The 16,443-nt window shown below is 41.5% G+C and overlaps 1 protein-coding gene across 1 annotated transcript in view; it reads right to left on the bottom strand.

Annotated features, from left to right (window-relative positions):
• The window catches only part of LOC139763319 (uncharacterized), a 74,843-nt gene extending 59,727 nt beyond the window's left edge, over positions 1 to 15,116 (bottom strand). The window contains exons 1-6 of the mRNA XM_071689341.1: positions 14,917 to 15,116; positions 14,463 to 14,630; positions 12,879 to 13,069; positions 12,081 to 12,209; positions 6,425 to 6,590; positions 3,600 to 3,841 (exon numbers count right to left, since the gene is read on the bottom strand). Of these exons, the coding sequence (XP_071545442.1) occupies positions 3,600 to 3,841; positions 6,425 to 6,590; positions 12,081 to 12,209; positions 12,879 to 13,069; positions 14,463 to 14,630; positions 14,917 to 15,116 (1,096 nt within the window). The remainder of the gene's footprint in view (positions 1 to 3,599; positions 3,842 to 6,424; positions 6,591 to 12,080; positions 12,210 to 12,878; positions 13,070 to 14,462; positions 14,631 to 14,916) is intronic.
• Positions 15,117 to 16,443: the final 1,327 nt, after the last annotated feature.

Genomic DNA, 16,443 nt, shown 5'->3' with positions numbered 1-16,443 from the left:
GCGCAAAAGATGCTTGTAGCACAAGAAGCGTGGGAGGTGGGCAGGTTACAAAGCGTAATGAGTGGTGGGATGAAGAAGCAAGATTATTAGTGAAAGAAAAGAGAGAGGTATTTGGACGATTCTTGCAAGAAAATAATGTAAATGACTGGGAGGTACATAAAAGAAAAGGGCAGGAGGTCAAGAGAAAGGTGCAAGAGGTGAAAAACAGGGCAAAATAGAGTTAAGGTGAGAGAGTATCATTAGATTTTAAAGAGAATAAAAAGATGTTTTGGAAGGAGGTAAATGAGGTGCGTAAAACAAGAGAACAAATGGGAACTTTAGTGAAGGGGGGTAATGGGGAGGTAATAACAAGTAATGATGATATGAAAAGGAGATGGAATGAGTATTTTGAATGTTTGATAGAGTAGCAGATATAGAGTGTTTTGGTAGAGGTGGTGCACGAAGTGAGAGGGTTAGGGAAAATGATTTGGTAAACAGAGAAGAGGAAGTAAAAGCTTTGCGGAAGATGAAAGCCGGCAAGGCAGCTGGTTTGCATAGTATTGCAGTGGAATCTATTAAAAAAGGAGGTGACTGTGTTCTTGACTAGTTGGTAAGGATATCTAATGCATGTATGACTCATGGTGACGTGTCTGAGGATTGGCGGAATGCATGCATAGTGCCATTGTACAAAGGCAAACGGGACAAAGGTGAGTGCTCAAATCACAGATGTATAAGTTTGTTGAGTATTCCTGGGAAGCTATATGGGAGGGTTTTGATTGAGAGGGTGAAGGCATGTACAGAGCATCAGACTGGGGAAAATCAGTGTGATTTCAGAAGTGGTAGAGAATGTTTGAATCAGGTGTTTGCTTTGAAGAATGTATGTGAGAAATAATCAAAAAAGCAAATGGATTTCTATATAGCATCTATGGATCTGGAGAAGGCATATGGTAGTGCTGATTGAGATTTTCTGTTGAAAGTATTAAGAATGTATGGTGTGGGGGAAAGTTGCTAGAAGCAGTGAAAAGTCTTTATCGAGGATATAAGGCATGTGTACGAGTAGGAAGAGGGGAAAGTAATTGGTTCTTAGTGAATGTCAGTTTGCTGCAGAGGTGCGTGATCTCTCCCTGGTTGTTTAAGATATTTATGGATGGGGTTGTTAGGAAGGTGAATGTAAGAGTTTTGGAGAGAGTGGCAAGTATGTATTCTGTAGTGGATGAGAGACCTTGGGAAGTGAGTCAGTTGTTGTTCGCTGATGATACAGCGATGGTGGCTGATTCGGGTGAGATCTTGCAGAAGCTGGTGACTGGGTCTGGTAAAGTGTGTGAAAGAGGAAAATGGAGAGTAAATATGATAAGAGGAAGGTTATTAGGTACAGTAGGGTTGAGGGACAAGTCAATCGGGAGGTAAGTTTGAATGGTGAAAAACTGGAGGAAGTGAAGTGTTTTAGATATCTGTAAGTGGATTTGGCAGCAGATGGAACCATGGAAGCGTGAGTCACAGGGTGGGGGATCGTGCGAAACTACTGGGAGCGTTGAAAATGTGTGGAAGGCGACAACATTATCTCGGCAAGGAAAAATGATTATGTTTGAAGGAATAGTGGTTCCAACAATGTTATGTGGTTGCGAGGTGTGGGTTATACATCAAGTTGTGCAGAGGAGGGTGGATGTGTGGAAATGAAATGTTTGATGACAATGTATGGTCTGAGGTGGTTTGATCGAATAAGTAATGAAAGGGTAAGAGAGATGTGCGGTAATAAAAAAAGTGTGGTTGATAAATCAGAAGAGGGTGTTTTGAAATGGTTTGGTCACATGGAGAGAATGAGTGAGGAAAGAATGACCAAGAGAATATATATGTGAAAGGTGGAGTGAACAAGAAGTGGGAGACCAAATTGGAGGTGGAAGGATGGAGTGAAAAAGATTTTGATCGATCGGGGGATGAACATGCAGGAGGGTGAAAGACGTGCAAGGAATAGAGTGAATTGGAACGATGTGGTATACCGGGGTCGACTTGCTGTCAATGGATTGAACCCGGGCATGTGAAGCGTCTGAGGTAAACCATGGAAAGTTTTGTGGGGCCTGGATGTGGATAGGGACCTGTGGTTTCTGTGCATTATAGTTGGGGGGGAGGGTGTTGTCATTTCATGTGTTGCGGGGTAGCGACGGTAATGAATGAAGGTAGCAAGTATGAATTTTGTACATGTGTATGTATGTACATGTCTGTACATGTATATATATGTATACGTTGAAATGTATAGGTATGTATATGTGCGTGTGTGGACATGTATGTATATGCATGTGTATGTGGGTGGGTTGGGCCATTCTTTCGTATGTTTCCTTGTGGTATCTCCCTAACGCGGGAGACAGCGACAAAGTATAATAGATAAAAATAGATAAATATGTATATATCCCTAGGGATAGGGGAGAAAGAATACTTACCACGCATTCCCCGCTTATCGTAGAAGGAGATTAAAAGGGATGGGAGCGGGGGGCTAGAAACCCTCCCCTCCTTGTATTCTAACTTTCTAAAAGGGGAAAGAGAAGGATTATCGCGGGAGTGCCCATCCTCCTCGAATTCTCAGAGTGGGGTGTCTAAGTGTGTGTGGATGTAAACAAGATGAGAAAAAAGGAGAGATATGTAGTATGTTTGAGGTAAGTAACCTGGATATCTTGGCTCTGAGTGAATTGAAGCTCAAGGGTAACGGGTAAGAGTGTTTTGGGAATGGTGTGGGAGTAAAGTTAAGGGTTGGTGATAGCAAAAGAGCAAGGGAAGGAGTAGCACTACTCCTGAAACAGGAGTTGTGGGAGTATTTGATAGAGTGCAAGAAAGTAATCTCTAGATTGATATGGGTAAAACTGAAAGTGGATGGAGAGAGATGGGTGATTATTGGTGCATATGCACCTGGGCATGAGAAGAAAGTTCATGTGATTCGAGTGTATTGGGAACAACTGAATGAATGTGTTAGCTGTTGTGATGCACGAGACCGGGTTATAGTGATGCGTGAATTAAATGCAAAGATGTGTAATGTGGCAGTTGAAGGAATAATTGGTATACATGGGGTGTTTACTGTTGTAAACGGAAATGGTGAAGAGCTTGTAGATACTGTAGCAATATAAGGAACCAACCCCTAGGGGTAGATGAATAGGTGGGTTGAGCTGCAAGCAGGATTTGAACTTATGCGCATGACTCTGGGCGACCCGTAAATGGTTCACGATCAGGAACGGTAACTGCCACACCATGGAAGTCCATTTGTATGACTATGAAAGCATATGGTGTTGAAATATTTCGAAACTTTCAAGCCCAGATAGTCTACTCCCATTACGGATGCTTCATTATATTCGTCTTTAAAATCGATTTTTTTTTTTGTTAGCGTGACAAGATAAAGAAGGAATTGTAAAAGAGCAAATCTAATACAAAGGCGGTTCTTTTTTTTCTTTTCATTAGTTTTCCACAGGCAGGTCAATTTTAGAAGAATAAGTGGAGCAAATGACCTCTTTTATGTTTTGGAGAACTACTGAACTTGTCATGAAGGTCTACACACACACTAACACTATCGAAGGATCTATGAAAAAAAAAAAAAACAGCTTCGCTTCAAACGTAGAGAATAAGATGTCAGAACTGACCTGTGAATGGTCTAATGATGGCTAGATGCTGAGGCAAGAGTCCTGGCTTGAGGGAAAATATGACAATAGGTTCCCTGAAGTAGGGGACGGTGAACTCCACGATCTTTATCCTTGTCGGGTTGACGGTGAGAACCAAGCAGAAGTCTGCCCGCTCCTGCTGAAGGGCTCCTACTGACCCCGTCCAATTCCCGTCTCCGGGGTCCACACCCCACTGACCATCACGGGGCTCCCGCACCTCGTACCTGTTGAAGGTATACCTCATCACGCTCTCTGGGATGAGCTCAGAGATTCTAGTCTAAATAGTAAATCCGAAAGCTTTTCTTGTATTTTTTTCCCAATTTCGCTTCATAATGAGACAACAACCATTTAAAATCTAAAGTTGAAAATCATTATCATAATTGTGCCTTGTATCTTTCTTATGTCGAGGCTTCCAGTCACAGACAGAAACCTTCATTGAGGTCTGGTCAAAGTGAACAATGAGGTGAGATGAAAAATTCCATAAGGGTTTTGGAGGAAGTAAGAAAGTTCCTTTTAAAGGGGCAGATTGCAGTTATTAGGAGAGATATGATAAGGCAGAGTTCCAAAGCTTTGTAGAATACAGAAAGAAACAGATGCCACACCGACGCACCCTTAAGTTCCCATCAGTAACACAATAAGATTGACGGAATGGCTTGACGTGTTTCACATGCTCTCGTAAGTGGCAAAGTCACTCAGTCAGCCAGTTCCTGGGAACAGAAACCAGTGTTACATCTCTAGACGTGGGAGAGAGAACTAGCAATCCGGCGTAGCAAAATTTGATGAGGTTCTGAAGTCAAAATGGAAGAATTGATAAGTAGGATAGCTTCTGCGCACTACTCTATCAAGAATAAATCAATCCTTTGTGAAGTTGGAGCAGCTGTTCTGAAGAGAAGAAGACCGCATCTGAAAACAACTCCTAGTTCTTTAGAGGAAGGTTATGCTTTTTGTGTAATGTTTGTTTCCATGTGAGATGAGATGGTACAGACGTAGCAAGAATTTTTATAGTGTTCATTCCTAGAATTGCAGAACCACACGTTCATTTTTCTTATAACTTTCTTTTACCGATTTCCTTCAGACTTATTAATCCTGCAAGGAATTTTTTCTGCCTGTTCTCCTGCAGACGTGTGTTGAAGGGAATGGAGGGTGGGGAGAGAGCCTTTGCTTTGCAATCGTTTTCTTTCATTGTTTTTTTTGTAGGCTACATTTTCTTTCTCTTTTTCTTCTTTGTGTTAATGCCGGACCACCTTGCTTGAGCCTTGGTTTTGTTTGGTCTGTGTATCTACGTATGTATCACAGAGATTTTAGGAAGAAAAGGACAGAAATTGTGTTTTAGAGAAACTGCATGTAATTAGCTTGCGTCTACCATACAATCCTCTCCAAATCTGAGTTTAAAGAGGATGTTGTGACGAAATGACGCGTAGATCGAGCAAGAGAGCTCGACGGAGCAGATATGAAAGAATTTAAGGACTGCAGTGTTGAATTGTCTGCGTATCTGCTGAAGAAAGGCAATCGTTGATACAGAGGAAGATGACTGTAGCGGAGATTTGATGACGGTTGTAGATGAGTCAGAGGGAAAGCGAGACGTGAAGATAGAGTGAGGAAGGAAAGCTAAAAGAGAGGAGCTTAGAGTGCAGACCCTGGTACCGCACTCTGTCACAAGCTTCCGATATATCATTGGCCAGAACCTAGGAATCTCTAGAGTACCTAACAGAGAAACACCAGACATGAAAAGGATAATCTTAAATATCATAGCTTGATTTTGCCTTACGAAAGCCATACTGATGAACAATAATAAGGCTGTGAAATTCAAGATGTTTAAGGAAATAGAAAGACGAGGAGACATCCATAGACTTTGGAAATAGCCGAGGTCAGACAAACAGGAAGATAGTCTAAAGGTTAGAACTGTTAACCATTTTGAATAGGCTTTACCTCCGCTGCTCTAAAAATGAGAATTCATGGTAGAAGCCGAACAGATGATTAAATACGGACGTAAAGTCAGAAGCACAAGTCTTCACAAGACGATAAAGAATACCACGTGGTATACTACGCCTGATATGCTGTGCCCAGAGGGGGAGGTGCTGTGTGGACAGGACGAAACGAAACTATAGGAAGGGACACAGGACTAGTATGAAGCACTCAGGTGGTAAGGGAATGTTGGCATCATCCAAGTTGAAGTTAGACGAGGAAAAGGAACCACAGGGGACTGCTTATGGCAGTGTCAGAACGGAGAAGCGAAGGAAAGGTAATGCAGATATATCTATTAGAGATACTTCAAGCCAGACCATTAAGACTTGTCAGTGGAGGAAAGGCTAACGCTTTTTCTTTGCATAAAGAAACACTTCGCCTCACAGTTGAAAGCTAAATGCGAGTAAGATGAATAAAGATTTTCACAGGTCCTTTGCCCAAATGGCATTAGGATAGGATTGGTTGAAAAACGAACTTGATGATTTGATAAATTCAAAGGGAAGAGAGGATATATGCTTCCATTCCCACAACAATAACTTCTGGTACGTACTTAGCTGGACCAACTCTATCACCACACAAGATGCAGTAATCTTTCCAAAGAAAGTTATTTAAAAGATTTCACGTAAAGTTACTCGAAGGATGTTTAGAGTGCAGAATATTTCTGGATTATCCTTAAAGTGAATAACTCCTTCCATGTACGACTGATACAATCTCTCTCTCTCTCTCTCTCTCTCTCTCTCTCTCTCTCTCTCTCTCTCTCTCTCTCTCTCTCTCTCTCTCTCTCTCTCTCTCTCTCTCTCTCTCTCTCTCTCTCTCTCTCTCTCTCTCTCTCTCTCTCTCACGTGAAGTTGGCGTGGGCAGTGAAGCTGTCCAACATTCTGAGATCGATGGAGTCTAATGGGGTGAAGATGGTCCCTGGTTCCTCGCTGTTCCGCTTGAAGGCCGAGATTGGGAAGAAGGGAAGAGCCACGATCTTGAACTCGTAACCCATGAAGTCCTCTGGTCGATCTGAAACGTGAGGTATATATGGTAAGCATAATTCATTTTCACAATAAAACCAACACTTGATGGTATGTATTGCATATCCAGTCGTGACAGTTTCGCAGTATATATATTTTCCATGACCAGCTAAAATATAAAACAAAGGCCCTCATGGTGTAAGAACACAATTGTATACTTGAAATGACTGAAAAAGAAAATTGAAAAAGATATCAATAGATTTAAAAACGGGGCTTCCATGGCTCTATTTACCGCTATGTCCACTCCTAGGTATCTAAAATATTTCACTTTCTTCAAATTTCCTCTATTGAAAAACGCGCCACGTCTAACTTGTTCCTCTAACCTGCTAACCATATAGGATTGCTTTTATTGGCATTTATCCACAAGTTCTTCCTATCACACACTTTTCCAAACTTAATCACAAACTTCTTCATTTTGTCACTCGAATCAGCCACCAGTACTGTATCACCAGCGAACAAGAATGACTCACTTCCCAGGCCCTTTCATCCCACAAAGACTGTATTTACTTTCCCCTCTCTCCAAGACTCTTGCATTTACCTCCCTCACCACCCCATCCATGAACAAATTTAACAACTACAGTGATATCACACACCGCTACCGCAGACCAACCTTCACTTGTAGCCATTCACTCTCCTCTCTTCCTACTCGTACAAATGCCTTTCAGCCTTGATTAATACTTCTCATTGCTTCTAATGGCTATACTCCCACACCATGCATTTGTAGGACCTTTTACGAGATATCTGTATCAACCCTAACATATACTTTTTCCAAATGAATAAGTGGCACGTACAATCCTTCTGTCTCTAAGTATTTTTCACAAACATTCTTTAAAGTTAACACCTGATCTACACAATCTCTAACACTGCATCCTAATCTACTGTTCTGCACATGTTCTCACCCTCTCAGTCATTACTTTCCTATTTAACTTTCCATGTATATTCGACAAAGTTATACCTCTATAGTTTGAACACTGACCTTTGAACCCCTTTGCCTTTATACAGTGGCACTGTACATTCATTCCGCCACTGCTCAGGCGCCTCACCATGATCCATGCATACACTGAAAATCCTAACTAACCATTCAGTATAACAGTTATCCCTTTTCTTATGAAATTCATATACAGTACCATCCAATCCAGCCGGATAGCCACGTTTCATCTCAGACAAGGCTTTCACCACCTCTTCTCTTTTCACCAGAGCACCCTCCATGCAATGCGCATACCACTTCGACGCAAACGCCATACATCTGCTACTCTATCGCCAAACACATTCAACAATCCTTTAAAATACTCACTTCATCTCTTTATGTCATCACCACGTGTTACTACTTCCTTTTTTGTTCCCCTCACCATTGTTTCTACTAGTTCTCTTGTTTTTTCTCTCACCATTAAGTTAATTCCAGAACATCTCATTCTCATTAAAGTTCACTGATACTCGTTCACCTAAACTCTCATTTGCCCTCTTTTTCTCCCCTGCACCTTTTTCTTGACCTTCTGAGGCTTTTTCTTAGAGTCTTCCCAATCATTTGCACTCCTTTCCATCCATATTCCTCTCTTTCCTTTTTCACGAGCAACTGTACTTCATCCCAACAATCACTTCCCTTTCCAGCTTGCCTATATCCTATTTTGCGCATGTCGCATGCATCTCTAGCACATGTTGACACTTTTTCCCTTAATACCTCCTGTTCCTCACCCACCCTCGTAGCTTCGTTTGCTCTAACTATTTACAATTCCGCATTCAATATCTCTTGGTATTTCTTTGGGCAAGTCTTTTGTCTAAGCTCACGTACTCTTACTACTCTCTTGTTACCCAAAACGTTTACCATTTTCCCCCAAACCTCTGCAAATCTTCATCTTCGCCTCCTCAAGGTAATGACTGACATCCCACCAGCTGCCCTTCTCATCACATTCACATTCAAAAGTCTCTCTTTTGCACCAGTCAGTTAGTATCTAACCCAATAATACTTGCTGACCATCATTGTCAGCATGTGCATACTTATGTATGTCCCTCGTTTTAAACCAGGTATTCCGAATCACCTGTCCTTTCTTAGCACACAACTCCACAAGCTCTTCACCATTCCTATTCATGTTACTACATACCCCATGCGTTTTAATCTTACTCTCAACTGACACATTACTCACCTTTGCATGTAAATCACCTGTCATTAATACCCGGTCTCTTGCAACCAAAATACTGACAGAATGACTCATTGCCTCCAAAACACTTATCTCTCATAATCTTCTCATGTCCAGCACCAATAATCACCCAGCTCTCGCAATTCACTATCATTTTTACGCACACCAGTCTGGAAGTCACTTCCTTACACCCTTGCACACACTCCTACAACTCCTGCTTCAGCAGTAATGCTGCTGTTTCCTTAGATCTTGCCTTCTCACCAACCGCTGACTTTATTCATGTGACATTTCCAAACCATTCTTCCACTTTACCATTACGCTCTGTTTCGCTCACACCCAGAATATCCAGTTTTCTTTCCTTAAACATACTACATGTCTCTCCTCTCTTATCATCTTGGTTATTTCAACACACATTTAGACACCCCAGCCTAAGCCTTTGGATAGGATGAGCATTCCCCGTCTGGCTTCTACTGTTCAGTTTTTTTAAGACTGGAAATACAAGATTGGGGGACAGGGCTCCAGTCCCCAGCTCCTGCCCACATAGTTGTCTTTTACAATAAGCATTAAAACTTTCACTGACTTCATAGAACTTTGTGTTCCAAATAATATTTTCCAAGATGAAGAAGGTAATCTTTACAGACAGAAATTTGGTCTTGCCGTGGGATATCCCTTTAGATACGTCGATGATGTGTGGTCTCTATGGCCATCTTCCCATGATTGTGATATTTTTTTGAGTGAAATGAATAATATCCACCCCACTATCAAACTCAAGATTGATGGGAAAAGGGAGGAAATTACCATTCCTTGATGTATTGATAACCGGGGAATCTAATGTCTTATCCTCTGAGATCTACAGAAAGGCTACCAACTCATTATTTTCCAGTACATGATTCTTCTGTAAAATGTCTGTAGCTATATCTATGCTTTTAAGAACATTCCACATATGTGTTCCAATCCTTCTGGTAGAAGAATGTTGTCGTATAGGACGTATCGTTGGGCAGTTTTTTTTCTTTTTTGTATCTTAGGTGGTTTGTGAATAAGACTTATTGGAAAGCTAGGAAGACATTTTATGCATCTAATACAAAACTGTGACAAACGATGATTGGTCTAAATGTTTAGTGTTGCCCTAGTCTCCTAACTTAGCTAATGTAAGACAGATACCAAAATCAACGTTTTTAGTGTTGTCTTCCAATACAAAAACAGTATCAGTGAGACTAATTAAAAGTAGGTCAAATTATCAGAAAACTGGGAGTGTTTACACTTTTAGATGTAAGGCATATAAAGCTTCGTACATTGACCAGACCAGGAGAACAGTAACTGAGAGATGCTAAAGACACAGTCATTCAGTAAGCAGGGATGACCACAAAATGCGATCGCTAAACACTGGTGAGAAAATGACCAGCCTGTAGACCTTAACAACCAACTTAATTGTTCTCCTCATCTGATCATGCCTGCCGTCATATCATTGGATGTCTTAATTGCTAATACTAATAACTTTGATATGTCCCCACGTGACTATAAAGCATATCCTATTATTACGAAATCATTACGAAAGAATCAGTCGAACACACATCTTGTTACCCAGCCCCACCTCCCCACACAACCTCCCTTAACCACAAGGTACGCCTCAATTTCCTTTTTAACGACCACGCTACTGTATATTTCGGCATAGCAGAACCAAGTCGGATGTTGTCTGTTGGTGATGGGATTTAAAAGCTTTTTGCGCTGCTTGCACCTAATGAGGCGAATTGTCTCCATGAAATATGTCGTGCAGCATGTACTGAAAAAGAACATGTTAAATAAAACTATCAAAACTCCTATTGAATTGCGATTTCATCTTCATCACACACACACACACGCACACACACACACACACACACACACACACACCCACAGATGGATTTGCATATAGCATTTATGGATCTAGAGAAGACACACGAGAGGGTTGAGAAAAGCAGTAAAATGTTTTTATCAAGAGCGTAAGGCATGTGTACGAGTAGGAGGAGAGGAGAGTGATTGGTTCCCCATGAAGGTCGGTCTGCGGCAGGGGTGTGTGATGTCCCAGCAGTTGAAAATGGAGAGAGTCTTGGAGAGAGGAGCGAGTATGCAGTCTGTTGGGGATGAGAGGACCTGGTAAGTGGGTCAGTTGTTCGCTGATGATACAGCTCTGGTGGCTGGCTCAAATGAGAAACTGCAGAAGTTGGTGACTGAGTTTGAGAAAGTATGTGAAAGGAGAAAGTTGAGAGTGAATGTGAATAAGAGCAAGGTTATTAGGTTCAGTAGGGTTGAGGGACAAGTTAATTGGGATGTAAGTTTGACTGGAAAGATATTGAAAGAAGATATCTGGGGGTGGAATTAGCAGTGGATGGAACCATAGAAACGGAGGTGAGTCACGGGGTGGAGGAAGGGGAAAAGGTTCTGGGAGCGATGAAGAATGTGTGGAAAGAGAGAACGTTATCTCGGAGATCAAAAATTGGAAAGTTAAAGAGAGAACGTTAACTCGGAGAGCAAAAATTGGTATTTTTTAAAGGAATAATGGTTTCAACAATGTTATATGGCTGTGAGGCATGGACTATAGATAAGGCTGTGCGGCGGAGGGTGGATGTGTTGGAAATGAAATGTCTGAGGACATGTGATGTGAGGTGGATTGATCGAGACAGTAACTAAAGGGTAAGAGAAATGTGTGGAAATGAAAATAGTGTGGTTCAGAGAGCAGAAGAGAGTATGTTGAAATGGTTTGGACACTTGGAGAGAATGAGTGACGAAAGATTAACAAAGGATACATCTCTCAGAGGTGGAGGGAACAAGGAGAAGCGAAATGGAGTGAAAAAGATTTTGAGCGATCGGGGCCTAAACATGCAGGAGTGTGAGAGGCGTGCAAGGAATGTAGTGAATCGGAACGACGTGGTATACCGGGGTCGACATGCTGTCAATGGACTGAACCTAGGGTATGATTCACGACAATGGCACCATGATTCACGACAATGGCACCATGATTCACTACAGTGGCACCACGATTCACTACAGTGGCATTATGATTCACTACAGTGGCACCACGATTCACTACAGTGGCATTATGATTCACTACACTGGCACCATGATTCACTACAGTGGCATTATGATTCACTACACTGGCACCATGATTCACTACAGTGGCACCATGATTCACTACACTGGCACCATGATTCACTACAGTGGCACCACGATTCACTAAACTGGTATTGTGATTCATTATACTGGCATCATGATTCATTACAATGGCGCAATTATTCACTATAATGGTATCATGATTCATTACCATTGCTCCAGTATTCATTACAATGGCACCATGATTCACTACATACCAGAGATTAGGTCACGTATGTGTTGTTTGTTGCCAGTGTTTACGTCCCATTGAGGCAGCAGTTGTACATGCATCCCACCATCATTACAATATAGACATCTTCGGTACACACTTGCTTTGTCACTCCACTCTGACAAAAGGCGAACGTAGGTATATGAACGTTACATATGTAATATACTTCTGATTTTGATATTTACATGACATATGTGTGCTTTGTATGGACACATCACTATATCCCAACAAACATTAATGCACATAATGACTGAGCGATAAACATTTTCTGTGATAATTTTATGTCGTGACTCAGATTTGCGATCTTAACCTAAGGCAGTGTAGAGAGACAGACAATAGATTTATAAAAGATAATTTTTCTCCTTTTGGTGAAGTGAACGAACATGATAAACAAATGAAGAAAGTATTCATACCTACAGGTGACTATCCGTAGTATCGTGTTGTTGCTGAACAATGTTCGTTCTATCGAAATGTATTTACCAGAAGAAATAGAAATATCAGCAAATACTTTCTTACAAGTGGTTGGCCATTTGCAGCAACATACTGAGTAGTATTGCTTTTCCTAGACTGTATTTAACATACACAAGAGATATTGTATGTAGTTACTCATTCCTACAATGGCATCTTGATTCACTACAGTGGTATCATGATTCTCTACAAGAGTATCATTATTCACTACAATAGTATCATGATTCACAACAGTGGTATGCCTCTATTGGCATACACTAACCAGACGTGGTTGAACACGTGACTGCCTGCGGAATGTGTTGCTCTTGGCCAGCATTACCTTTCTTGGAATTTTCTATCCTGAGCCTTGTGTTCAATGTGCTCTTCCTCTGGAGATGGAGAGCAAAGTAGAGGATGTGTTTGGTGTTGCGGAGAACAGGATGGTGGAGAGATGCCTCCATGCCTGACCTCACACCCAGTATCACAACAGGTGTCTCTGGCCACAACCATAACTCAGCCGTCAGAAGGAGCCTGTGTGAATAATAATATTCGTCTAGTACATCACAATGTTATGTTACAGACGATAGTTAGTTCGTTCATCCTGATGTTCAGGAAGGTGAACTGTATGATGGCGACTTCTCGACCAGGATTTATAACTTCATGTAGATTGAGAATGTAGGCGTTATTGATCAATTACAACAGGTGTGTCAATAATGCTATTACAATAAGTGTGTCAATAATGCAATTGCAACAGGTGTGTCAATGATATCACTAGAACAGGTGTGTCAATAATGCAATTACAACAGGTGTGTCAATAATATTATTGCAATAGGTGTGTCAATAATACTATTTTGATGTTGAAGGTTTCAGTCACGGACACAAGTGCACATGAAGGTCGGGCCGGAGGTGAAATGCACACGAAGGTCGGCCCAGAGGTGAAGGGCACACGAAGGTCGGCCCGGAGGTGAAGGGCACACGAAGGTCGGCCCGGAGGTAAAGTGCACATGAAGGTCGGCCCGGAGGTGACGTATAGAGAGGATTATGACGCGGAAAAAGAAAAGACAAATCAGTTGTTTCATTTATCATCCTCACAAAAAAATCATTGATCCAGTCACATGGACGGCTGAGTTTGTACAGTTAGGATGTGACCCATCAGGAATGTTCCTTACTACTTGTGGAGACGAAGTAGTTTCTTCATGGAGTACTATTAAGACAAAATCAACTCTGTCGCTGAGTTAACGAAGATGGGGTGGAGCAGGTATAACTATATAGGATTCTAAAACTGTGAAGTTTATTTCTTTCTCCATTACCCCATTATTACTTAAAAGCAAATTAATGAAGTGCTCATTTATTTATTGAGAATATTGTTTACATCGCCTAACAAAAGATCCTGACTAGTGATTACATAAAGTATACCAGCTAGTGCCTTCGTGAAATCTTATTATCTAACATCATAATAATTTTTCTAAATATATAACGGTACTGATCTAGGCTACATTCTGGTTGTAAGAATGAACCTAAAACCTGGCCACATCAGGCGTCACATATACATCAGTAGTGAGGATGGTGAGGGATGACAGGGACATTGGGTTCTTTACATCATGACATCACGGTGGACCAGCAGCAGCAGCAAGGGGAGGCACACTATGCTACGATCGTACTTTGAACTGCATGCCGTCATCATCCAAACCTTGATCTACTTCTCTCAACCTTGGTAGGCATATATTAGGGATTGCAGGCGTTTATCATAAGCATGTCTCTGTACTTTGAGCAACGATATGCTAATGTTTTGATGATGTCACAATTGTTTGGCGTAAAACAGGATCGTCTTTGTTGACCTTGGATAAACACAGAATAGAATACGGTCTCAGTGTCAGAGGTCAAAAGGGTTTGACCTTTCTTATCTCTGTGTACATCACGTCACCTGAAGGCCAGGCTGTCATCATCATGGGTGAGGTGTAGGATCAGGGCGCGGCAGGTATGCCTGGCTTCCCCCCACAGTCCATGAAGGAGGTGGTCCTGTGTTGGCTGCTCCTGATCAAACAAGGACGCAGCCTCCACCACCACGCTGCCCATAGCATTGGATGATTGTCTGGGAAAATGAGAATAAGATTATGAAAGTTATTTTCTTCCTTCCCTTAACTTGTGACCATTTTCATTCGTGGCTGTTGCCAAAATGTTTCCCATTAGATATCAAAGGAATAGTTCAATACGGTCGTCACTGTAAATTGGGGATGACAAGCAAAAATCTAAGAGCCAATTGGTAATAGTGTTCTCTGCTCAGTGGCTCATCAGAAATTCAACACAAATAAAACAAGTAAAATGACATGATATCAGAAGAGACATTGCTTATCTTTCAGTTATATAGATAGGCTCACTTGTTGATTTGTTGCAACAGCAAAGAATGTGTTGTAGCGACCAGCACCAGTTGACATCCAGCAAAGTGCCGCTCTAACATCTGGCCCACCACCACAGCCACCTGGTGACCACCTTCACTGGCAATTCCAGGTGTTTGGTCCACTGTGCCGTTCGCCATAGCAGCAAAAAATAGCAGGACACAGGCTGAACATGGCTGCATCATGGACTGGAAAGTAATGGAACCCTTCTAATACCTCACAGACATGAGTGAAGAAAAAAAGTTGATGGATATATAATAATGTAGGAATGGAAGCTCCAAAAAACATGCAATAAAGAACACAGATGATATAGCTACTGAGGTGTCATCCAGGCATGATACTGTTACCAACGTGAGGATGTTCAGTGAGCAACACATGCCAAAGTTCACGTACGGTTGTTCTCTCTATCTCTCTCGTCCCATTTCTTGTTTTCATTTATTATGACACTTTCATACCTTCATCATCCTGCAGTTATCAAATGTCTTATACATGTAAACGTCTTAGAGGAAAAACTGTCTTTCCCGGCTGACCACCCACTCGGCTTCCCAGGCTAGCCAATATCTCAGACTTCAGCCACAACCGGCGAGCCTTGAAGTGACATCAAAAGATACATTTTTTTTGACATGAAATACTGATTTGCTCTTCATCTAACTTCATAGAGCGAAGCTGGAGTAGAGGGTGAGATTGATGTGGAGGATGCTCAAGGATAATGTAATGGAGGCTGTGTGTGCTAGGAAGATGAGAATGGGCGGAGGAAAAGGCAAGAGGGAAAGACGCATAATGGCATCAGACATTATGATCGAAAAATGAAGGAAAATGCCAGTACAGGAAACAACACACATAAATGAATTGAAAGCAGTTATAAGCAGGGTAGAAATGACAAAAGTACCTAGAGTTATTAGTTGACTGGACAAGAGTAGTGATAGTGCCTTTGTACAAAGGAAATAGTGGTGAGGATAACTGCAAGCGAAACAGAGGAATGTGTTGAACAAACAGGAAGATGTAAGGTAACTGTTACTGAAGAAGTACAGATGATAGCACAGTGCAAGATTGGCGAAGGGCAACAGCGTGTGAAACGGGACAGGTTTCCTTTGTCAAATTTTGTCTGAGGAGAAAGTAGTAATGACGCTCATATCAAGAAGAAACTTGTACAGTATGTAACATTCACGAACTGAGAAATGGTTTACGATCAAGTGGACTGAAATACATTGTGAAAGGTACTGAAACTCTATATCATTGAAGGAAAGTTACTGAATTCAATGAAATCATTATATGGAAACATCAGAGGAGAGGTTGAAGTGAATGGTAGGATGAGTGAAAGTACGTAAATTAGAGTGGATAATGCAGTGAGTGAGATGAGAGAAAAATGGGAAGTGAGGGAAGTAAGCTGAAGTTGGTTGGAGGAGTAAAAAGTGATGACAGATGATTAGCTCGTTGTATATGGTGTGTAGAATATAGAGGATATGGGTAAATGAAGCGGTGCACTCTGCAACGTGAAACAAAACATAT

Source organism: Panulirus ornatus, chromosome 46 (genome assembly GCF_036320965.1).
Source record: "Panulirus ornatus isolate Po-2019 chromosome 46, ASM3632096v1, whole genome shotgun sequence".
Taxonomy (NCBI): Eukaryota; Metazoa; Arthropoda; class Malacostraca; order Decapoda; family Palinuridae; genus Panulirus; species Panulirus ornatus.
This window is presented reverse-complemented; position numbering and strand designations above follow the sequence as displayed.